Raw genomic sequence first — 24,114 nt, 5'->3', positions numbered from 1 at the left:
ACCTGGACCGCTATTCTCGAGGACCAGCCACCGGCAACAATCTGTCGCGGGTGTTGTACCGTCGATCCGGTGATCTGAAATTCTCGTTGGACTCGACTTTGATCGGGACGTCAGAAAATTCCATTTAACGCCACCGCCAAAGTGTCTTCGCCTCTCTCTTTCTCTCTCTCTCCGTCGCCCTCGTGTTTCCATCAACCGACGTGTCCTGGCCGGTGTCCCGACTGAAAGGAATCCGTACGACTCCATCAATTTTCCAGGATTTAATTATGCCGCGAAGCCAGGGAACCGCAGCGAAACTCGTTCGTTCGAATGAATCCCGCCGGTTCGTTTGGAGGATGTGAAAATTGCTTTTGGACGTGCAGGACACGGCAGATTGGAAAAATTTCGCGCGGCGTGTACGTACGTAGAACCGGTACGGATTCGGAGGTCAGATTGCAAGGAGCAGGGCGAAGCCGTGCGCAATTCCGTGCGACTACGCTCGCGTTGAAATTACAGCTTGATGCCGGGGCCATCGTTCGGACGAGCGTTCCCTCGTCCGGGGGGTTCGACTCCCGTTTCACCGCGGCTAGCTTCGCCAGTCTGTTAACAATCGCCACTTGGACGTCCCTCGGTTACTTTTCGCTACGATCTCCGCTTCGTCGAGCAGCGCGTCGAAGTTGCGGGTGCGATAAGTCGCGCAAACGAAGCGAGGGGTGGTTCGAGCACGCGGATGCGTAATATTTGAGCTCCCTCGGAAGGATAAACAGAATGTGATAGAGGCGAGACGCGTCTGATACAGAAGACCAACACGCGCCGGAACTCGGATCCTAACTTTCGCGCCACCCTTAAAACTTTCCTGTTTCCCGGCGATACGTTTCAGGCTGGATCTCTTGCGCGCGTCACGAGCGCCGTAATTGTAGACAAACATTATTTTAAACGGATATTTTCGCGACTCGAACCTTTATCTAGTAATGGCGGGCACGCGTGGACTCGCTGGGGGTTCCTCGAGACGCTGAGAAACGAGCGGGGTAAAAGAACTCGGAGCGGTTCGTTCATTATTGACACGGTGGAAAGTAAAGCGTAGGGGTGGGCGAAAGTTGAAGCGGCACGGTCGAGCGCTCCCGGTAATTAGCTAATTGGGAAATGAATTTAATAATTAATTTGCTAACCGGATTACGGACGCTGCGCGTGAAGCGCGTCGGCGCCGCTGTCGACGCTGTGTGTCGGCGTCGTGAAATCTCTGGCTCGCGATCGCGATCGCCCCGCGATTTCCGCGAATTATTTTTAATTACCGCCGCCGATAAATCGTCGAGTTAACCCCGTGCTCGAGATACGGGGGTGGGAAGATCGCGAGATCACGGCCGACAGGGTAACGCCCGGACCTGGTAATTTATCCCCGACGCTGGAAAACACCGAATAAAAGGCCACCGCGATAACGTCCGCCGATTAACGCGAAACTTTCACGGTTGGATGATTAACTTTTCGCCACTGGCAACCGCCTCCGCCCCTCGCCTCGCTCTACGAAATACGTCGCCGCTTTTAATCGCGTCCAACACGAAATCCGTTGCCTTTACTTCCTGTCGACGACGATCGAATCTTTTTTTTTTTTTTTACCAACGTCTAACGCGTGGTTTACACGCGGTACCAGCACTCCAAGGTCAGCGTTTCAAGGGTTGTTATCCCGTAGTTAGATTGAAAAACGATGTAAATTACCTGCGCGAGTGAATTCGAAGTCGAAGGGACGCGACAACCCTCTGGTTTTAATCGTACGTGGAATAACAAACCGGGTAAACGTTGGTTCGTGCCTCGAACGGGGACCAGGCATCGACGCACGTTCCTCCCGTAAAAATTCGCGGCGGAATTAAAGCTAAACACCGTGGAGGAATATAAGAACGACCTTGTGGGAAATCAGACTCGACCTAATGACCGAGCGACTGCAAAAAAAAAAGAAACGCTGGTATATTTTTTGCAAAGTTGATTAAAACGGGCAACCCTCGACGCCCACTGGCGAACGCCAGCCCCGTCGACGGAATTCTCACCCTCGCGGCCTCTACCTGCGTTATACCACTTTCCATCCCAGTTAGCTCCTCGCCTGTGCTCACCGTCCCGCTTGATCACCCCTTTTTTCCCTCGACCTTTAACCGTTCCACGCGAGGGTAAATTAAATCGTAGATCCGTTGCTCGATTGTCTCAAGGAACGCCGCTGGACTCAAACGACCATCGACTGAAGTTCTTTCAGCGGCGCGCCCCTTTCTTCTCGCGTCGCTTGTGCAATTCTTCGCAATGCTCATTTTTTGCTATTCTTATGGACACACAAGAAACCAAACACTCCGTCGATTTCTTTTCAAAGAGAAACCCAACGAAAGCATCGAGAAGCGTTGATCACGATGCACAATACCTAATTTGCATCGCAAGCTTCGACGCTCAGAGGACTTCCTCTTTGGAGGGGTGGAAAGAAGAGTCGACGGATCCGCGAGGCGCTTTATTAAAACACGCGAAGCCGGACTGTACTTTATCGGTGCAGTCAGTCAAAGGGATTTCGAGTAGCGTTCTCGCATCGCCGTTTTTAACATCCCCTATCGTTCACGGTTTACACCTAAATTACAGTGTTCCCAGGCCAGCCTGGATCCCCAGAAACTCGCTGTCCTGACAGCCTGACCAACCGTTCCTCGCCTCGATTTATACTTCTTTCTCTTGGCCGTCGTTTTCCATCCACGCTCTCCACTGCAGATCGTTCGCGGCTGGGTTAGCCGTGCTTTTGAATTTCGCCCCGCAGCAACGCGCCCCCGTTCTGACCAGTGCAACGACTCTCGAACAGGGACGAGGTAGTGCTCGTTTACGACCCTGAGAATTCTTCCACCGGGTTATATTACTCGTCGAGGAAAATTTAGAACCCCCTCAGAGGGGTTGATGATTATCGAGGCTGCGTGAAAAACGCGGACGTCCCTCCTGCCTTCGCCATCGACGATCGCTTCGAAGCGTTCTTTGTACTCGTTTCGAGACGGCTTCGCGTCGAAATGAAATCTCCAGAGTTACGACGACAAAAAGCGGCGAGCAGCAGCGGTTGTGGAGTTACGAAAACGCCCTCGATCCGTCGAACGCGACTTTCCTTCAGAGACGGACGTGTACGTTCGCGAGCGTAATTACCCAAATTTCGCGCGTCTCGCATTACGATAAAGAGGATCACGTTTCGCAGCAGCTCGAAACGTGTCCGATGACCGATCCCCAGCGTCGTTGTAAATGTCAACGACGTGTCAGAATCGCGGGGCAGTTCGCGGGGCACGTATTTAAAGCGGGAGCAGCGCGAATTCTGCAGCGAGTTTGCGGCGCTAAGATGGCGCGTGACTCGGAGCCACCAGCGGAGGACCGTTCCGGGAATAATTGCTGTCATTCGCGACCGGATATCGCAGGATTCGTGTTCAGGACGGATTTAGAGGCGATCGGCGACGCTGAACGTTCAGGCGTTCGTCTTATTAACGTCACGGAAATCAGCTCGCGGTAAAACGTTGAAAGTGTTCTTAACGCGGAACGGAACCGGCACTCGCCGGTCTAATTGCGTTAATTGCGTTCAGCCACCGGTCTGATGTCATCAGACACGCTTCCAGCGGCGCTCGAGTGCCGGGAAATTAGATCGAGATCGGTGAACGACTCTCGACTCGATTTAAAAAGTGTTGCCCCCCCGTCGAATTGAAGAAATTATTTCTCGTTTACTTCCCCCTCGAGAACTTTAATCCACCCTCTTCGCGCGTTCTCCGTATCCTGTCGTAACGCACGTAATATCTCGACGTTCGGTTAGATGCACGCGCCGGCTGGCCATTTCGAAACAGAGGGGAGTAAAAAAAAAAAAAGAGAGAGAGGTAAATGAAATGAAAAAAAAGAAAGGAGGAAAATATAAAAACTGGATTTCGGTTGACAGCCGCGGGCGCACGAGCGCAAAAGTGATCCGGCACGGTCGATGAACGCGGCCCGATCTAGATTGCACTGAATCATCCGCGTTACCGTCGATGGATAGCTACGCGCGCGTAACAGCGTGCGCGTTCATCTCTGTGTACAAGATGAAAGCGTCGAACCCCGCTCTCGGGCCGGTCGTTCATTCACAAAACGTCAAACGTAAAAGGGAAGTAACTTTTTAAAAATGATTTTTATTAAAACAAAACAAAAAAAAACACACACCGGACGTACGTACATACGCGCGCACACTGCGAACTAAGTTGGTTACACGTAAGCGAGTGATAAAGCCGGTGAAAACGTTTCGAGAATGAAAACACGATACCGCTATCTGTCGGAAAAATCGTTCATTCTCGAAATACGTCGCCCGTTGACGTTTCGAATAATTTCATTCGCCGTTCCGCGTTGAAGTTCGCCAAAGAGGGTACCGGCGGACTTTGGCGAGGGATCGCGAGGCAAGTTGGCAGCGGCGGAATCGCGACGCCATCGAAACGGCGCTTTTTTCCACGCGATATAAAAGGCTGGTTCGACCTGAGTCGCGGCTACGGCTCAGCCAGGACTTTGAACCAGTGCCAGGGATTTCAATCGAGGCCTGCGAGCGGCGCGAGCTTTTCCGCGAGACCGTTTAAAGGCCAATATAACGCCCGGTAGCAATCTTGGCGCGTTACACCCGCCGTTTGTCCACCCTCTCGCGCGCGATATCGTCCGCGAGACGTTTTCCACGACTCGTCTGGCATCGCGAGCGATTCCCCGCCGCGCGATACGGTTTTATCGGTCTCGACCGATCGGCGGGGTTAAAGACTTGAAGACTCCCTTTGGACGATGAACGCGATTAATGTAACAGGTGAGATTAAGGAAATTTCCAAGACGAGCGTTGCCGATACAAAGCAGTTTGTGCGCGAAGCACGCCGTATGCCCGAGGAGAACGCCTTGGATGTATACGAAACCAAGGATTAACCGAGTTCAGTTACGCTTTAATCTTCCCCCTGGTATGACGTTCCTTCGAACGGCTGCCAGCTCTGCTTCGTCCGTGTTCCTTTGAGCCTTTCGATAAATTAAATCAACGAATTAGGTCATCCGCCTCGATCGATACCGCGCTTCGAAACAATCTCCGCGCGATTTAACATCATCAATCGCTTTAAATCGACTTTCTCCGTTGAGAGTCACCGCGGAAGCGTCTCGTTTCGTCGATCGAGAACGTTTCGAATCGGTCGATTATTGGCATTAATCGGCGTCTGACCGACGAATGGATCGCGCAACTCGAAGAGTCGCTGAAAATCGATTTCTGAATACCAAGAAGGGGATTCTGCTTAAGGTACAGTCGAGAGGGTTGACGAAGCGTTGGAACCGCAACGCGCGATTAATATTTGCTCGCTTAAGGGGTTGATTCGACGAGAAAACAGCGAGAACCGGAAGGAACCTCGACGCACGGTTGACGTCTGATCGGATAAAGAACGATTCTACTTAAAAATCGAGCGACGCGCTCGAGTCCTATCCAAACAGTTTAAATCGCGGAACGATCCGGTTCTCGTCGAGTTCCTTAATTTCCCAAGCACACCGACGACCGCGCGTTTCCGTCCTCCGCTTGTTACGTAATTATGCGAGCAAGCGCGCCCTGGGAGAGGTAAAAGAAACGACTGGACCGGCGAGTAATCCAAGCAACTTGGCCAATGTCTTCCGAGCAGTTTCCGCGAGCAACGCGGACAGGGGTTGCGGCGAGGGGCAGGGGTTGGAGGCGCCTTTGAGCATTCAGACACTTCCAAGCGACGATAACGAGCTGAAAAGAAACTGGGAACAGAGGAGAGCCCGCGGAAACTGGTTGCCGAAAACTAGCTGCCTCGCCGCGTGAATTTCAACGTCTCGTTACTCGAACGATCGACCGTGCCTCGCTACGATTCCTCTTCGAACCTTTCTTAGATATCCTTTAATCGTGGAGGATAATTAAATACTAAGATAACGAAACGAACAACTTGTCGCGTGGACGACGAATGAGCAAACGTTGTTACGAGGATCCAATGGACGGGTACGAGGGTATTCGAAGAGGGACGCGGTTGGGAAATGAGAGACGATGAGGAAAAGTGGCGTTTTCGCGTAACCGAGCGTTCTCGAGCGTTGCCAAGGAAATGGAAAAGAAGAAGTGCCGCGGCGAGCGAGGCCACGGCGAGGGCAGCCCGGTTTAACCCAGAAATCCTCGAGAGTGCATAAGCTTTGTCGTGGAATGAGCTTAGTTAGGGGGACGTTAGCCCAGCCGAGCGTAAAATACGGTCGTAATAATGTTTGTTCATAGCATTTCTGATGCGGACGGGGGTTGCGCAGCGCGTTGTTGCCTCGCCCGTCTTCTTTCACCCCCCTGCGACCATCTTCTCCCGTTCACCATCCCGCTCCGCCACTTGTGGAGCGTTCAATGACTATTGGCTCTGGTTCACGGAAATTTCAAAGGTTCCGCGCTCTGCGCGGTATTGTACGCCAGATTTAAGCGTGTCTAATTGGTTTTCGAGAACAGTGGTAGTCGGACTTTTCAAGGGTTTGTCCGTTAGCTCGGGAACAGACTTATTTCAGCTAGCGACGAGGTAACGATCGATAGACGTAACTGTTGTGCGTTCTGAGAATTGCAAAAAGACGAGAGTGCAGAGGAATTTCCGTGTACGGTTTCCATTTTTCTATGGCACGACTGCGTGCCCAGAGAAATTTCAAGGAAACAGTCTTCTCTGGTAATGATGGTTCCCAACGATGACTCGCAACTTTTCCTCTATAATTGTTGGCTCGACGGAGTAGCCGGGAACGCAGCTAACCGAGGCAAACCTGATTCGCAGGTGGCGTGGATCCACGTTGGCCGTCAGATGTTATTAACCATCCATAAGCACGTGGTAGTGAAGATACCAAGGTTCTCGGTGTCCCACGACAACCAGAAGACCTGGCTGCTTCACATCAACAACGTCCACGAAGACGACCGAGGCTACTACATGTGCCAACTGAACACGAACCCGATGATGAGTCAGGTCGGCTACCTTCAAGTGGTCGGTAAGCATATTTAATCTTCTTTCGTTGGCAGAGAACGTCCAACAGTGCATCCAATTATTAAACGCAAAGTCCGTTGAGCGTCTTAACGCGCGCTCGCTATCGAACGATCGTAGCGAACGCGCTTTACGAAAGCGGATTTTTCAAATTAGATAGCGAACATTTAAGTTTCGATCGACGAGTAATCGACGCACCACTTCTCTTCACTTTCTTTTTCAAGTGCCACCGAATATTTTGGACTCGTACTCGACGGAGAGCACGGTGGCGGTCCGTGAGAACCAGAACATCACGCTAACGTGCAAAGCGGAGGGTTACCCGACGCCAAAGCTGATGTGGAAGCGCGAAGACGGGCAGAGCATAAGCATCAATCGCCATTACAAAGGTAAGCGTGGAATTTTCTCGCGAGCGCGTCCATCCGTCGCGTGTCGAGCGGCTAATTATTCGCTTTGAAATTACGCGAAACGATAGTTTTACGGACGATGAAAACAATTCTCCGGTTTCCGCTCGTTGATCGGCTGTTTAATTTTTCCAATTAGCGAAAATCGCCGGGGAACACGAAATCCGGCGGAACACTGGATTTATTCGGGCGTGATTCGACGAAATATTCCCGTGCCGCGTCGTATCGTTCCAATTAGCGAGGATTAAACGAATTGCCAGCTCTTACGGTGAATTTTTGGCGTCTTCGCGTCGAGATCGCTGTACGTTCGATCGAAAGCTACGACACGTAAGCTGTGCGAACTACGAATTTCGTCTGTTCGGTTGAAGAGATATCAGTGGAAATAATTCGCGAGCAATCGCGGAAGAACCGTTCGATCGCGCGATGGCGCAAATGAAAGGGCCACGCTCGCTAAGCCCGTGCCGCTGGAAATCGGCACAATCAGCGTCCTAGCTCGGCTCTACTAATAAACGTTAAAGCCAGTAACGGCGGACAGATGTTCGATTTCCGGTGATTAAACCTCCGAGTCGAACGCGACGAGTGTATGCGCGTACGTAGCAGTGTAATCAATTCGAACGAAAGAGAAAGCAAAGGAAAATAACGCCGCGGGACAGTATCGGAAGCTGCGCGCATCCCGTCGCATCCGCCGCGTTCGTCATCGATTTTACGCGTCAAACAACGTGCCCCGCGGCGGCGTTTCCGGTAATTTCCCTAATGCAATCGGACACGTAAATCCATTGTCGCCGACGTATTATTAGCGATGCGGTAATTACTCGTTTGCATGCCCGACGCCCTCGAACTCTTCCTACCGATCGACCCGGCCGTCCACCGTAACAGAAGTCTCCGTTTGTTAATTCCATCCTTGTACGTCGTTACGTAATTATCAACACGCTTTTCTCCCCAACGCAATATCATCCAATTGCGTCGAGTTGTGCTATTTTTTAAAAAATCGAGAGAGACGAGAATCGATCGATAAAATCGAAGTGATCCCCGCGTTTCGACGGTTTTTCAGACGACACGAGCCGGTACAGGCTGCAAACCGATCTCTGATGTATTTCTGTCGCGATTTTCACGATCTCGCGTGCGACGCGTTCATTTTTAAAACGGCACGCGGTTACCCCGCCAGATTCCACCGCCACACCGGGTCCGCCGTATAAATTTGTTATCAAGATCCCGTTCACCGTTTTTTCACATCGATCCACGAAAATTTCATTCGTTATTTGCGCTGTTCTTTATTCACACGCGACTGCTGGTCCGTATCGCGTACCCGTTCGACCCGTTTGCACGAAGACAATCGAAGGGGGGGAGCGCGATTATTCGCAGCGGACGACGGACGCACAATGGAAGGGCGGAATCGAGTATGAATTCGAGGGAATTTTTGTCGATGAGATTCACGGGAAATTGCGCCCGCGACCGGTGTAAAAGCACGTTCGATGACCGCGACCACTCGAGCCCATTTATCAATCGAGCCCGCGAACCAATGACAAGTCTATCGTCGAGCCCTTCCATCGAACGCGATAAAAGGTGCTTCAAGGCTGGAAGTGATACGCGGACACTCGCTGGCGACGAGCAAAGAATCCTATGAGAGGCTGCCAATAAGATTTCGCGGTGAAACGAAAGTGTTTATACATTTTTGAATTTCTCTCCGTCGAGATTAAATCCATAAAAAATTTCAGCGAACAGTCGGGTAGCGAGCCGTCGTAAAGCTCGAAACGCGACCACGCTCTCGCCCGTGTTACGTCCGACGGTTACAGCCCTATCGACTTTACGATGAACTTCGATCGTTACGCTCGAGGACAACGCGCGAACTGCGGAGGACCTGCAGGAAAATTCCCCACGGCTCCGGTTGGCACCGTGATAAAGTATGATAAACTGCACAAGTCCTACGTCAACGGCGCATTATTACAAATGCAATTAGCCGTTCGCGCAATTCCAGCCATTACCATTTCGCGGGAATTTCATTCAGTCGCCCGTTTCCCTGTCTCTTAGTCCCTCTGCAAATAACCCTCCCGATGATGGGAGCGGTTCGAACGAAACTTTCTCGTCAATTTCATTCCCGCCTCTACCTCGAAATTACTCGTCGCGTCTGCTATTGAAAAACGAACAATTTCCTTTCTGAATCTCGAACGAGTCTGTATTTTTGGAACCGCCACGGGTGTTCTTCAACTGGCAGGAATACGAGACGAAGACAGAAATACACTGGCGGAAAGATTTCGTAGTTCAGCTCCGTTGAAACGTGCTCGTAAAATCTTAATTAGAGAGCCAGAAATGTATCGGCGCTCGTTTCATTCCTTGAACCCCTTCGCGATCGATTCTGCGCCCCAGGGGGTTGTAACGATGCTCGTCGTTTGGAATTATTCGAAAACGTCGGACGGGCTCGCCGCGTACAACTTGACGCGATGGACTGCGATCGGCTGCGCGTCGTCCCTTTCTCCCTCGCTCTTTCTGAACGTATTAATAATGCAGTTGCGTGTTTGCACGGACGTGACTGTTACCCGCGTGCTCGCCAGCTCTCGCGGATACGTTCGTGCAAATAGCGAGCAAACGAGAGAGGCGCGCCCAGGAATTTCCCCGACAACCGCTTTCTTCGTGTATACACGGCCACTGATAACGAATCCGAGTAATCGAAACTGTTCAGTCCCGCTGATGAATTACGAGATACTTCGCTCGATGTAAAGCGGCAAAAAGGGGAGCGAATGCACCAGTACACGTGCAGCAGTAAAGGGGAAAGCATGTTGATGTTTCATGAAATTCAAGACGCTCGATGCTCGTCGAATCGATGAGCATCAGCTTCCCTCGAACTCGACCCGTTTCTAACGAGCGATAACGCAATCACGTGTCCACGAAACGTGCGACTTGGCAAGGAAAAAGCGTCTGGTCTCGAGCGACGGATAAGCGAGGCAGGATTTGCACGAGAAACTGCAGCGAGGCGAACCTCTGACGCAACGCTTTTTCCCCCGGATGGCTAGTTCTTAAATATTGTACAGATTAATCAACTCTCGAGCGCAATGCTACGCCAGTAGTGCAACGTGGCCGGTCGTCAGTGGCGCGACTATTGCCAGCGGGGGTAATCCGGGGGCGTGGACTAGGAGAAAGCAGTGGCGGCGGTGTGAAAATTATGCGCGCACATGGCGCGTCTATGAAATATTCACTGGACGCTGAAGATGCACGGTGGTCTCCTCCGGAGCTGTTTTCGGTGGAAATTAAATCGGCGAGTCTCCGTCAACAGTTGGCGATGCTCGCTGAACTCGCGTTGTTTAATTTCGCGTAAGAAATCCGCCTGATAAACGGCGCGGACGAAAACGAAAACTTGTTCCTCCCCACTTTTTACAAACGCCCAAAACTCGTAACACCGAGCACTTGGAAGTTTAATACCGCGCAGTGGCCGACGTCTCCACGGGTAAAATAATTCTGCGGGCAAGTTGACCGACTTCCGTCGGCCCTGGCGGACTCTCTGTCATCGTAAACCTAGATAGATTAAAACCAGTCAGCCCCACGGATCCGCAAAGTCCTCCGGGAAGAACCGTGCATCCTGCCGTCTGGACACCGAGGCATCCGAATGTCAGGATGTCCCAGGTGGCGCAGACATTAGCTCACGGGTAACGTGCCCGTGAACCAACCGCCGTGTTAGGCTGACGGAGCAGCTGCGGTTTGGCTCTGCGGGTCGAACGTCCTTCCATCGGATGCACTTGTATGCATCTAAAAGCCTGCTGACGTTTTACGTGGCACCGTTGCCTCGGCTGGCTGCAACGCTCCCGATACGCTCCGAAAAGGTGCTTCGAACGGCTTGCTAACGATCCACAGACCAACGAACGTCTGGCTGAAACCGTCTAATCGGAGATCGAACTGTTCCGCTTGCTCGCGAACGACGAGACCAACGTTTACAGGAACTTTCTTCTCGATTCAGTTTCAATTTATAAATTTGTCGCCTTCGATTTGAGACCCTCTATTTTTAGAGAAATGAAACGTTTACCAAAAAACGTCGAATCGACACATCGCGACACACGTCGCGATAAACAGAGCGAAACGATACGAAATATTTACAGAGTCTTGGGACGAGACGATTGACGTCGATAAGGTAGGCTACGTAACGATCATCGGAGTAAACTGCGACGGGAGAAGGTAGCGCGTCCTGATGAAAAAGAATCCCCTCGCGTATCGCGGCGATAGGAGGGGCGGCTCGTAACTTTGGCAGCAGCGCCACGGAGCGAGCGTTGGCCCGGTTTGGATTATCGGGAACTCGACGTCATCCTGTTTCGTGCAAGTAAACACCGTTAAACCGAATCGTCCATCTGGAAGATTACCTGGGACCGGATCCGATCGTAGCACGGATCGAACCCCTGTCCCCGGGTCCGAATATCTCGGACGCGCGACTCCATCCCCCGTAACCCAGCCCCTGGATAATACAGGAAGCCGTATTTCCGCGAGGGAAGGAGCTCATACGCGCGGCTACGAGTGTCTCGCGAAATGAATAGAATCGGTTCGCGCGGCAGCCGCCTCGGTGGATTTTCGAACGATCCATAAACAGGAAGAGCAGCTGGAACTTTATGGTTAGTCGCTGGTAAGCGTCGATACCGAGAGTGTTTATTAGGCTCTCTTAGGAGGGGCAAAAATAAAGCCGAAAGTTTGGCGAGCGTTCGAAGAAAAATAAAAAAGTATGCACTGGAGATTGGTTTGCTCGTCCCAGCAGCGAGATGGAAGCGCGATGGAAGTCGAACACACGAAAGAGACGAGAAAGTTTTTCGACGGCGATACCACGTGCAACGTTAACGATAGCTAATTCGAAGATTAGAGTTGGGCGAAGTTCGGGGTAGACGAAATAATTAGCGATGGAATCGGTGCACTCTGCGGCTGGGAGCGGTAGCACCGTTCGTTAAGCCGCGTCAACGTTTTGTTGTTCCGTGATTAACCAACAGCCAGGACCGGAAAGTAGCACGAGAGCTTCCACGAGTTCCCCGGTTAGGATGAAGCGCTCGAACGTAGCTACCAAATAAGAAAGCCGCCGCTCGTCTTTTTTCCCTTTCCACTTCTTCTGGCTGCGGATTCTTCTCAACCGCCACTCTAATTTCTGCTAATTAAAGCGGTTCGCCTCTACCAAAGCGCGCGGCGGCCGCGCTGTAGCAAGTAAAGTCATAAATACGTAAAGTAAAAGAGGGAGAGACCGGTGGACGGAGGGAAAAAGAAACACGGGTGCGCCGCGGAAGAAATTTTAAATCGTCGTCCACGCTCTCTCGCTGCTGGCTGGATTTTTCAGCTTCGAGTGTCAAAGCTAGTCGAGACGATGAATAAAGACACCCTCGAGCGACATTCTTTTTCTACTTCACGCTAAATCCCTCTATCCATCGAATGACAACCATACTACGCTTCTACTTACCGACTTTGTCCGTTAAACCCGCCTTTGGAAGCTTCGGTCGTCGCTGTCAACAGATTTACTTAAAACCTGGCTCAAAAGCTTGCCTCATGCTCGTTTAATGAAATCCGCTAGAGGCTAATTACACGCTCGCGAAGCTTTTTTACCTGGAAACACGATGCATCGTGAGTACAGTTTGAAACCGTGGACCCGGAACAGAGGTTAAGAAGTCGTTAGTCGTGCGGGTGCATTTCTCATTTTTAACGTTTATCAATTCGTTAGCAGCATTCTCCGCGTCTCTTGTCGATTGCGAGGAATGCCGTTCTCGAATAACGCTTCGCGTCTGACGAAACTCGTCGCGATCCACTGCCGCAGCTTCAACCGCTGCTCGCGCAGCGCATTATTCTCCGAAACGAAAACCGACTAATTCACCACATCAAATACCAAAAGACAAGAACAGCGGGAAGTGCTGTTACCAAATCCCAAACTTACCAAAGCAATTAACAGCGTTCCACTGCGGCGGAAACTTCTACGGACCCGCGGGCCGTACAAAGTGTAACCTCGGCCACGATACTCGACGATGCTCCCTCTGTCTGAACCATCGTTTTCGAAATTCGACGGACGCTTAACGATATCCTCGTATCGACTGCGAAATTTCGTTTAAAAACTACCAACGTCCATAGAATCATCCTTGTACGAATACGCGAGATTATAGAGCGCTCGATCGTCCCCCACAGCCACACGAATTCGACTTTTTCCTGGGTTTTTTCCCCGGATCGATAGCTCTTGATTGACCAGTCCTCAGGAGCCATTGGAGCGCGCTCGCACAATGCAAAGCAGCGGTGAAATAGACTCCGAGACAGCGCAGCGAACAGAGAGCGGAACATCCTGACGCGGAGGAGGGTGACGCGCAGGGGTTGGAAGACGGGAATTCTACTTAGTCCCCGGATCCTCCGATTCTTTCCCATTGAATGGCAACGATTTTCGGAAGGGAAGACTCGCAGACGACCTATCGTTGCCCGTAGCTCGCGTTACAACGACTTTGGTACTCCTGTACAATGCAAAGTGGCGGCCGATTCGATTGGGCTCTGGAAAACAATGTCGAGGGCAGAGATCAGCGGATGTCGATCCAAAGACGGACTTGAAAGGAAATTTTCTTTGTCCCGGTGTCTGAATCATTTCAATCGAATAACGCTGATTGACGAAGGAACAGAGGATTGTACGGGAGCACACAATCGAGCACGATTCGCATTAGAAACGAAGAGAAAGACTGCTCTGCCATCGTACCATCCCTCCTGAGGGAGGATCGAGTGGTCGCTACTAATAATTGGCTGGATCCATTCACAGCGATATCATCGATCGTAACACGGAAGTATTACTGTACGCCATATTCGTACGACTCGAACGGGGAAGGGACAGGTTCGTCGAACGACTCCGCAGGCCGGTTTATAACCGCGTCCAGGCTAATCGTCCTTTGACTATCCCGGTTGTCCTAATGCGGCCGGGTGTTGCCGCAGCCGGTGCAACGCGAAGGATCCACCTCTGGCCGTGTGAGTAATTGCACGGCTATCTTACATCTCTCCCTCGCTCTCGAAACTTGCCTCCACGGCACAGTGAATTAAGGGAATGAAAGAACTTTTGTTTGCTCGCATTTAATGGGACCGGGGGAGAGGTAAACGACGCGTTACCCCGGCGCCGTGGAAAAATGAGCGTAGCCAGCCCGTGAAACGCAATCTTATCTAACGTTTGGATGACGCTGGGAATCCTGATGCAAATGAAGTTTCATTTTCTACACTTAAACGGGGGGAAATTAAACGCGCCCCTCTCCGACGCCGTTTATTTATTCGCCCAGGCGCTTGACAAAATCCTTAGAAACGGGCGACAGCGCGTGCTCGGCGGATCTCTCGTTGGAAACTCGACAGCCGCGTTCGCGTCGATCCGCTGCTGGAACGCGTTTCGACGAAGCGGCTCGAAGAGGAATAGCGCCAGGCGCGAGCATCGACGTCGAATAAAAAAGGGGGATGAAAAGAGAATAAAAAAGAAAGAAAAACAAAGCGAAACTAAACGAAAAGGTTTTATCCATTTTTTCGACCGATTCGAATCCGGTGTTGATCAAGCGCCGATCCACGCGAATGCGATCCATTTGAAAAATGAAGAGTTACAACACATCGGGGCCGGCTGGCGCGCCTCCGTGTAAATACACACGTTCCGCCGTTCGTTTCGACGCAGGATTAACCGGCGCTCACGCAATATTTATACTTCATTCTATTTATTACGCCTGGCGAGTATTTACACATAAATACCGACGTTTCGGTGTCGATCGCAATCGTGTCAATATTGCACCGATAGCGGGCCACCGGCGTCGCGGCGCGCGCCGCGCGTCGCAATATCGCCCCGCCGCGGCGTCCATCCGGTGTAATTAAATGTCGAGTAATGATTGACGAACCGATGCACTCGCAGTTTGCTATTTTAAAGTGGCCGCTGGAACTGAGCGGCGATACGAGGGAAGGGAAAAAAACGTGGCTGTGGACTCGAATAAACGGAGTGGGAACCGGGGGCAGGGGGCTTGAAATTGGGGAAATCGTCTTTCATCGAACGTCCAGACGAATTAAGCGAGCCGCGGTGAAAGGAGGCTAATTTGTTTACGCCGCGCGGACAGTTTCACGTCCAATTAAGCCGGCCAGCCATTTCGGGCATGAATGTTGCAGGGTCCCTTCGTACGGACGCCTATCGAAGTATCATCATCGATTAATCGAGCTGCATAACGGAAGATCTGGCCGCGCTGTGCGCGACTAGCGATAGAGATTATCGTTATTAATTAATTAATTTATTCATAGGAGATTCTGTCTCTTTAATGCCACGAATAAAATCTAAATATATTGAATAAAAAATTGTATTTCCAATGGAACACGAAAGGATATATAAAGTGTCTGAAGAAACGGAAGGAGAAGACCGATAGAGGAAGAGTAAAAATGGAAGGTTACAGAAAATGCTGACGTTTGAATTATACAGTGGAGTTTTTTTTAAAAAAAAAAAAGGGCTGCACCTCCCAATGCTTGGACTGCAACTGTCCGGGTTTCGATCACGAGGAATGGGGATGAGACGGAGAAGGAGGAAAAACGACCAGTTGCGTGGATGACAGTTAATATTGTCTCTTGACCGAGGCTGTGTCCGCGTGGCCACGACGCCAGAGGAATCTGAATTGTTATCGTTTGCGTGAACGTTAACAGGCAGAATAATCAATATTTGCCGATACGACCGAAATTCACCGAGCTCCGCTAGACGGTTATGATGTTGATTTAGTATATACGATATTGCCAGGCAAATAAGCCGCGTGGATATTCGATTGCTCTTTCGTTTGCTGTTTATTTAATCGGCCTATAATTTTCTACCCGGGACACTCGGTTTGCTCTTTTGTTCCTCGTCGCGCACGGTGGCTGCGTACTTTTGTAACCAAAATTTCCTTCGCTCGCGACACGTATCGATTGCTTTATTTTTTAATTCGAGATCCGTACGTTGGTGGTCGTTGCAAGCTATTTAGACGCGTATACGAGGTTACAAAGTACGAACAGAGAACATAGATATTCCAGGTTACTGTCCGTTTCGTAGTTGTTTCCACGCGAATTCTGATCCGCTGCACGTTGATTCTTACTCGCTCGAACGTGCAAAAGGCGGGAATTTCCGGTGAAACATCCGCGAAGCCGCGCTCCAGGGCGAGCCCCGCCCACCCTAAAGCTTCATACAAATTCATGACCGGCTGGCCTAACAATTTTCCTCCCTCCAAGTTTTCGATGGCGATGCGCGAGCCTGTGTCCGTCTGAGCTTAATACGCGTTCGCGTGCAAGCGACTGGTACCGCTGTACCAGCCCGTCCGGGCCATTTGTTCGCCAGGAACCAGCGACACTCTTAAACCGTGAGCTTTACTCGCGATTACACTCGTTTCTGCGCGTACCAACCGACGAAAAAATAAGGGATAAAACCTGGCGACCCTACCTTCTCGTCGTGCCGTGGCGGCGAAGCGAAATTAAAAGGGTGAGAACGTAGGCGATTGAGACGCTTGATTAAAATATGGTGGAAGGGTGGTGCGTAGACGGACACTGGGTGGAGCAGGAATTTTTCGAGGAAACAAACTCTGGGGATCGGAATAACATCGAGCCAGCGAGGTTTTGAAATTCAACGGATTATGGCTGACAAATACGGCCATGGATGGTAATTTGTAAAAATAGAAGAGGATAGGGGTGAAATAAGGGAAAACGGAAAATGCAAAGGGAGCAAAAATTGCTGTTCATCAGCAATTTTTGTTCCCGTTTCGCGCTCGTTCGTCACTGGTATCGCATTCCATCGGGCAGAAATTGCATTACTTTGCAAAAACGATGTTAAAACGAACCCTGGGACAAGCGGCAACGATATTCTTTCGCGCGACACACCGGCCCGGCGATAATGAAGTTTCTGTCTGTCGCCGGCCGTTATGCAGCATAAAAATTTCAATAAAACTCTCCTTTCGAAATGGCTGTTAGCAACGGCCCCGGGACGATGTATCGATTTGCATCTCGCCCGACTTTTTCTCTCTAAACACTCTCCAGCCGCCAATAGACGAATACATTAATAGGGGATGAAGCGATAGCGAAATAAACTTGTATCGGTAGTCGATATCGTTCTACGAGACGAAAGAATAACGATAGTCGCTGCGTGTCCCCTTTACCATGGTACAGTTACCAAACAGATGTTGAACAATTTTATTAGATGGCGATTGAAGTGCACCCTTACTGGGGTAACCCTTGCAAACATTTATGAACTTGTTCGCGAAACCAAAAGACCTGCGCGTATAAACTCGGCAAAGCGAGGTCTTTTTCCTTGTCGAAAGCACGGTAATGTAACGGAGAGGAGGAACGATCGAGGGGTTGCATCGTTGCTTTGCGAGGATGCCAGAGTCGGAGACGGAGAAATTCAGAGTGGCCTCTCAATTATTCGTAGGCATCGAGCACCTTGGCGGACGTGTCGCCGGTGTCGTACACGGGGTAAAGCAGTTTGGCAGGGCATGTGTCTCGTGAAAGAAACATCGGCCCTCCAGGCGACGGGTCTAATGGCCGCGCGGGGTTAATCGCGACTAGGAGGCGAGTAAAGCCGGCGTAAACCCGCGCAAAGATTTATGAACGCGACGTGAAAAGAGGAGATTGCTGATTCGTACGCGGGGTCACCGCGCGATTTCGTCTGTCCGCTCGGGGATTCGTCTGGCTGGCGATTGTTTCCGAGAAACGGCGACGATTGGACGGGACGGCGGTGAAACGGACGTTCGACGGGGGTTGAAACAACCGCGCGCGATTATGCGACCCGCTGGAAAGCGTTAGCGTGTCCGCCACCTGACGCTTTCGGTTATTTACGATATCCAGACGCGGGCTTAGGAGGAATTCCATGTTCGAGGACGTTGAAAATATTTTTAAACGCGGGTGAATGGAGTTTGTATAAAATTGGAAACAGGCGCATAATTTATGATCGTTAACGAGTCGCACCGAAGAAGCTGGATCGGATGTAGACAGACGTCCTCTTTCTCGATTTATCGTCTTCCGTCACACGGCTCTCCTTAATTATTTTCACGGATTAATGCCGAGGAGACTGGCAATCAAACTGGTGCGCTTCTCTCGATCGCATTATTTTTTAAAATAAATATATTCCAATTACAATGGAATAATTAAAAAAGATCCATCTCCACGTTTTTCTCATAATAGAATCGACCACGCCTGCACCTCGTTAACCAATTTTCGGCGAATTTTAACCAGATACTTATAAGTGATACAACAATTTCATCGAACGTGATCAGCAAGCCGGTTCAAAAGGAAAAAAGCCAATAGAACACCCGCATCCTCGCTCTCCCACCGGTTCCTCTCGCTTTAATGAACGCGCTTCCGTCCAAACAGAGTGCTCATTAATTAGTACCACTTCTCCGGCGCAAATACATATTTATAAAAGGAAGCTAATTTCCGTAGCTCGAACGCAATTAAATTTTATCATCGATACAGCAATTTTTGCGCGATACGACGCTGGCCAAATAACAGCGTTAACCTAACGACTCGTCCGGCGTCGGGCTAATGAACGAGGCGAGAGGAGAACAAAACGAGACCTCGTTTCGTCCTCCGCGAAGTCGCGCGGAGAAAAAGGACGATCCATTTTCTCCCAGCTGCGATGATAATGATAATAATAATAATTACGAGCCCTTTTACCGCGGTAGTTTCTCGTGACCCGCTACCATCGCTCTCTCTCTCTCTCTCTCTCTCTCTCTCTCTCTCTCTCTCTCTCTCCTTTCGTCCCGTTTTCATGCCACGTTTCTTCCTACCCACCCTCTTTCTCTCCTTCCTTCTTTTCAACCCCCTTTGGCCATATTTTTTATTCGTCGTATCGCAAGAAGACAGCGCGAGGGGTGGTCGTAAATCGTTGAAGGAACTCGGTAACCCGGGGACCCGATTCGACCCCGCGTTAATGCCTTTGAAATCGAACTCGCGCACGGCTCGTTTGCGGGTTCGCCTCCACGGGTACGACTTCACAAAGCGTCCCCTTTCGTCTTTCATCGCGGCGACGATTTCGGGATCCGAGGCACGGACTCGCGAGCCGTGCGAACGACAGTTTTTTGACGCTCGCCCCGTAAGGGTCGCCTTAATTTTTTCGTCCCTTCCGCGGCCTTTCACCGCTCGCGAACTTTTACGCCGCGGCAACTTTTTACGCGACGCCGCGCGGTGGCTTAAAAATAATTCGAGCGACGGGGAAGATCGCGACTCGGCCACTTTGTTAACCGTGGATTATTTCCAAGCCGCCTTCCGAGGACGTTTCAGCGTGGATTTAAGTTCCAAAGATTTTTCGGTTCAATTAGAACTTTCATTCTTCACGATTCTCCAGTCGAGAGGGACGATCGATACTTTATGAGCGTCGAAGATTCTCGATGATACATTCTTGACAGACGTCACTACGACAGAAATTGCGACGCTCGCATTTGTCGTTTCTACAAATCGAATTAGCCAAACAAGGAACGTCGACGATGTCTAAATATTCCCACGGATCGCGTTTAGTAAAATTCCAACGTCTGCCGTTATTTCGTACCGCCAGGGAGATCGATAGAGAAAAGACAAACGATGATGTCAGGAATAATAAAAAGGACAGGCGAATTCGAGCGATAGATTGATGCGTGTTTCAGCTATCCGTTTTTTCCACTATCTGCGCCCTCCTTTTTTCTCGTTCGACTCCCCGGCTTCTCTGTCTCTATCTACGCCACTGTTTTTTTTATTTTTTTTTCTCTCTTTTACAAACGCTCCCGGAAAAAGGGTTTCATTTAACCGAGAAAGTTTCGCCGATGAAACCGGGCGCCGGGTCTCCTCTTCGTGGAGGAGGATTCTGTTTATACGTTTATGTCGAACGCGACTGTTTGTTCCGGGCGCTACACTATATTTGCACGGCCGAGCTGGCTGAATCAATTTCTGCTTTTGGTTTCAGTGTCCCTGTACGACGGCGAGCAATTAAACCTGACGAGGATCACGCGCAATGAAATGGGCGCGTACCTCTGCATCGCGACCAACGGCGTGCCGCCCACAGTCAGCAAGAGGATCACCGTGGACGTCGAATGTGAGTGGATTTCAAGATACGCGTGTCGCCATCCCCGCGTGCTCGCCCCTCCAGCCGGTTTTTAATCTTCCCTTCAGCTGATATTTATTTTAACGGCGACGGGCGGGCGGGGTTAGAACGCGAGGGGGTATCTCTTCGTCGAAGGTATACAGACAGCCTAGGAAAAATGGAGGCTAGCTTATTATTAATGAGGAGAGGGAAATGGAGGGACAGGCGACCGTCGAGTTTCACTTCCGCGGTTGTGCTCCGCGCGTTTCTCGTTGCGTTTGCCTAGCTACCGTTCAACTACTTCGACTGCCGCTCTACTCCCAAAGGAAATTTCATTTTCCACCCATTAATTTCAACATATCCCTTGTTGACCCACGGAATATTCCTCGTTTATAATCAGATAGCGGGTATCCGTTTCGTATCGGATATATTTAATCCTCCGCGCCTTTTGTGGATAGCAATTTCCTATAAATCCATACGAACAACTTTCTCTCAAACGAGATGGACGAAAGGGGATGGAAACGGGTCCGCGCTAAAGTCCAGTAAAACGGAGAGCAGTTAACCGCCAACGACACCCTGATATTCCGCAACCAGGTGTCCCACGAGCGAGGTACAAACGTGGCCAGACGTGGTATCGTTTAAATTTCATTTCACGAATTGGAGCGTCGCGCGTCGACGTCGACGATCCGGACATGGCGGAAGGGAAAGGTCGGGCGGGCGGAGCCCGAGGGAAATACCGAGGGGGTCGTCGCCGTCGACGGAAGCTGCCCCCCTCGTTTCTGGTCATTTTTCCCTTTTACGCGTTCCATTCGTTCGCGTCGCTTGCCGCTGCCACGGCGAGCGTACGCGCGGCGAACAACAACCGTGGGGTTGTGGGGGGGAAACAGAGGGATGGAACGACACCGAGTGAGAGAGGTCACGGGACAGCTCCGCGCTGTACTTTGAATATTTAGAAGGGCGCGGACATATTTTATTTAGACTGGCGAGAAAACAACCGGCTACCAGACCCCGCTCACGGAACTCCCGCTCGAGCACTTTTGTTTTCTCCACCCCTTCCCACCCCTAGCTCGTCGCGACCCGTTTGAATAATTTTTAACCGTTTTCTACCCTGCCCCACCTCGATCCTTGCTGCGTTACGTCCGCCAGGGGTATTACCAGTCGAATTAGCGTCTGGAAGGTCGTGGAGATTGGAGTCGATGAGCGTGTCCTGGTTCAATTATAGTTAATGATGATTCGTTTCAGGAAGGGCTCAGAGAATACAAGAAAATTTCGTAGCTATTTTTAAATCCAGATCACGGATCCATCCTCGTCTACCGTGGTGTACGCTTCTTTCGCGTTCTTAATCGCAGTCATACCGAAGAGGATACGTTCCAAGTATTCCAGCCGCGGCACTTGCGCGCGCGCTTTTGTCGAACCGCTCCTCTCGCAAAAGGGAAACGTCACCGCGGGGCAGAGTGTCTGGGGCCCCTTTGAACGCTCGGAAGGGAGAGACGTATTTCATTCAACCGAACGAGATAATCTCGACTCCCCGATCGCGGTTGAGGCAGCTTTTTGCGTACCTTGGATATCCATCTTGCCGCCAAAAAATGTCACCGGTCTCCACGTTTGATTCTCACCGTTCGCGTTCTCGCGGCTAACCTATCCAGATTGCTCTGAATAAATTCTGAATACCGCGACGTTACTCGAGTAACGATTCGGTCTTCCGGTTCGCGACGTCAGGCGAAATCGAAATCATCCCCCCGAGTGACGCGCGAAACGGTGGAAATGATCGTTCCGATGGGGTGGCCCTTTTTTTGCTGCGAGTGAAAAATGAGGGGTGAAACGGTTATCTGGGATTAGCGGGGGTTGGGGGCGGCGGAAAAAGATATTCGATCAACGCGGGGATCGGGGGTGTCCCCGACGGATTACAGGAGTCCCGCGATCGTCCCGGTTAACGCTCTTCGAAGCTCCCTGGGAGGCATTACACAAATTCTAACCAGCCTCGGACAGGCCAAAGTGACAGAATAAACGAACGATCCTCGCCGTCGTTTCACTTTCTCACCCCCACTTTATTCTCATTTCGTTCGCCACTCGGTTTTACTGGCTCGTTCGTTATAAAACGAAGAAACGAGAGGGAAGTAATTAGACGGTAATTACCGCGCGCCATAATTCATCAAAGATGGTGGCCAGTTGACTTGACAAGTTTCCAGTCGACACTTAATCCCATCCGAGTGCAAAGAAACCGAAGCCAGGGTAAACTGGAAGAGTCCGATTACTTTTGTTGCTCGATTACGCGATAACCGGGGAAACGCCTCGACCCGTGTAATTAAGAAGCCGTTCGAGCGGGAGGCAGCTTTAAAAACGAGCAAGTTTCTTCCACCGGAGGGGCGCACCGGCGTCTGTCTATTTCGTTTCGCCTCCTTCGAGACCTTTGAAGAATCGCGAGGCAAGGAAGAGCGCGCGTAACGATCGCGCAAGTGAAATATATGAGAGATACGGTTGGCTGCGGCGGTGGTAACGTAGCGATGATTAAGACAAATCGTGAAATAGTTGGAAGACGGAAGGGAAAAAAGAGTGGACCAGGTCCGCGGGACGTGGATAGAGTCGAGGGTGGTAAATCGAGAGAAGTATGCGTTAATTAGGGTCAGCGCTGGCAATTTGTGGATTTGTGGCGAGCCTGACGCATACCGCCGATGGCGAGCCTCGAGAGATAGTCGCCGCACTGCGTGCTCTCGATGTTATTCGTCTACGGTTAACCCGCTCGTTTGCCGCTGCTTTTCTTCTCGTCTTGCTGGCCTACGCATTCGTACATCGCGCTTAGCCGTTTCTCATGCTTAAACGCGTACGTCGTCGTTCATTCCACGCGCTGTTTCTTAATTCCAACCCTTGCGGAGTTGAACGGGAAGCGATGGCAAGTCCTGAAGCGGGTAAAGTTGCAATCATCGCGAAAAGGAGTTTAGTGAAAGTGTTACTTGTAACTGGTTTTCGTTTACGGTGAAACTGGACGCAACAGTGGTAGAAGCGTTCACATAATAAGAACGCCAGGTTACCTCGCGTCGAAGTGTCGCGGAACGTGCGTCACGGCGTCAATGCGTTAATTGGCAGCGATTCGCAGTACTCGTTAAATCACCCCGTAGTCTGCGGCGCGACGAACGAGCGCTCGTCAGAGGGTCGACGTCGAATTTGCTTAGAGACTCGCCGATGACACGGGCGCCCGACCGAATTACGCGACCTGCATCCCCGAGATTAATCTCTAAACTAGCTTCCCGCCGGTTCTAATCAAGTTTTCGTCGACGCTCGTCCGAATAACTTGTCCAAACTGCCGCGTAGAATCCCCGATCGGGCGGATTAAGCCGGGCTGGGAAAAATTCTTGGCCAACGGCAACCCTTTGGCGCCGGGCCCTGCTCGCACGGATCATCCAATTCGACTTTACCGCCGTTGATTGGCCTCTATGCTTCCTCCTAATCCGTGTGCGCCAGCAATGGAACTTTCCCCACGGAGTTCCGTGTTTATGCCGGTCGAATTAAACTACGGACGACCAGCGATTATTTTCCGCGCAGTACACCGGCTGTCGGAGGGGTGGTATTTACATTTGATCAATTCCGGAAGTACGACTGGAGGAGAGAGTCGGAGGATATTACGAGTTCCCCTTCTCTCTCGCCGCTATCTCTGCCTCGCTCGAACCCCTGCGATGGTTAAAAAGAAAACTCGACTACGGTAGGGAAAGTTTTTTCACCCGCAACCCCGTTCGCCACGAGGCGACGCGACGACGCGACTCTGCGAGAACTGGCCTGGCTCACCAGTCTC

The 24,114-nt window shown here is 51.0% G+C and overlaps 1 protein-coding gene across 2 annotated transcripts in view; it reads left to right on the top strand.

Annotated features, from left to right (window-relative positions):
* Positions 1–24,114, top strand: part of LOC143423932 (lachesin) — a 198,372-nt gene that overhangs the window by 142,549 nt on the left and 31,709 nt on the right. For both annotated transcript variants that reach the window (XM_076895594.1, XM_076895595.1), the window contains 3 exons: positions 6,741–6,948; positions 7,166–7,327; positions 20,211–20,339. In XM_076895594.1, the coding sequence (XP_076751709.1) occupies positions 6,741–6,948; positions 7,166–7,327; positions 20,211–20,339 (499 nt within the window). The remainder of the gene's footprint in view (positions 1–6,740; positions 6,949–7,165; positions 7,328–20,210; positions 20,340–24,114) is intronic.

Source organism: Xylocopa sonorina, chromosome 5, assembly GCF_050948175.1.
Source record: "Xylocopa sonorina isolate GNS202 chromosome 5, iyXylSono1_principal, whole genome shotgun sequence".
Taxonomy (NCBI): Eukaryota; Metazoa; Arthropoda; class Insecta; order Hymenoptera; family Apidae; genus Xylocopa; species Xylocopa sonorina.
Note: the sequence above shows the minus strand (reverse complement) of the source record. Positions and strands in the feature narration are given on the sequence as shown.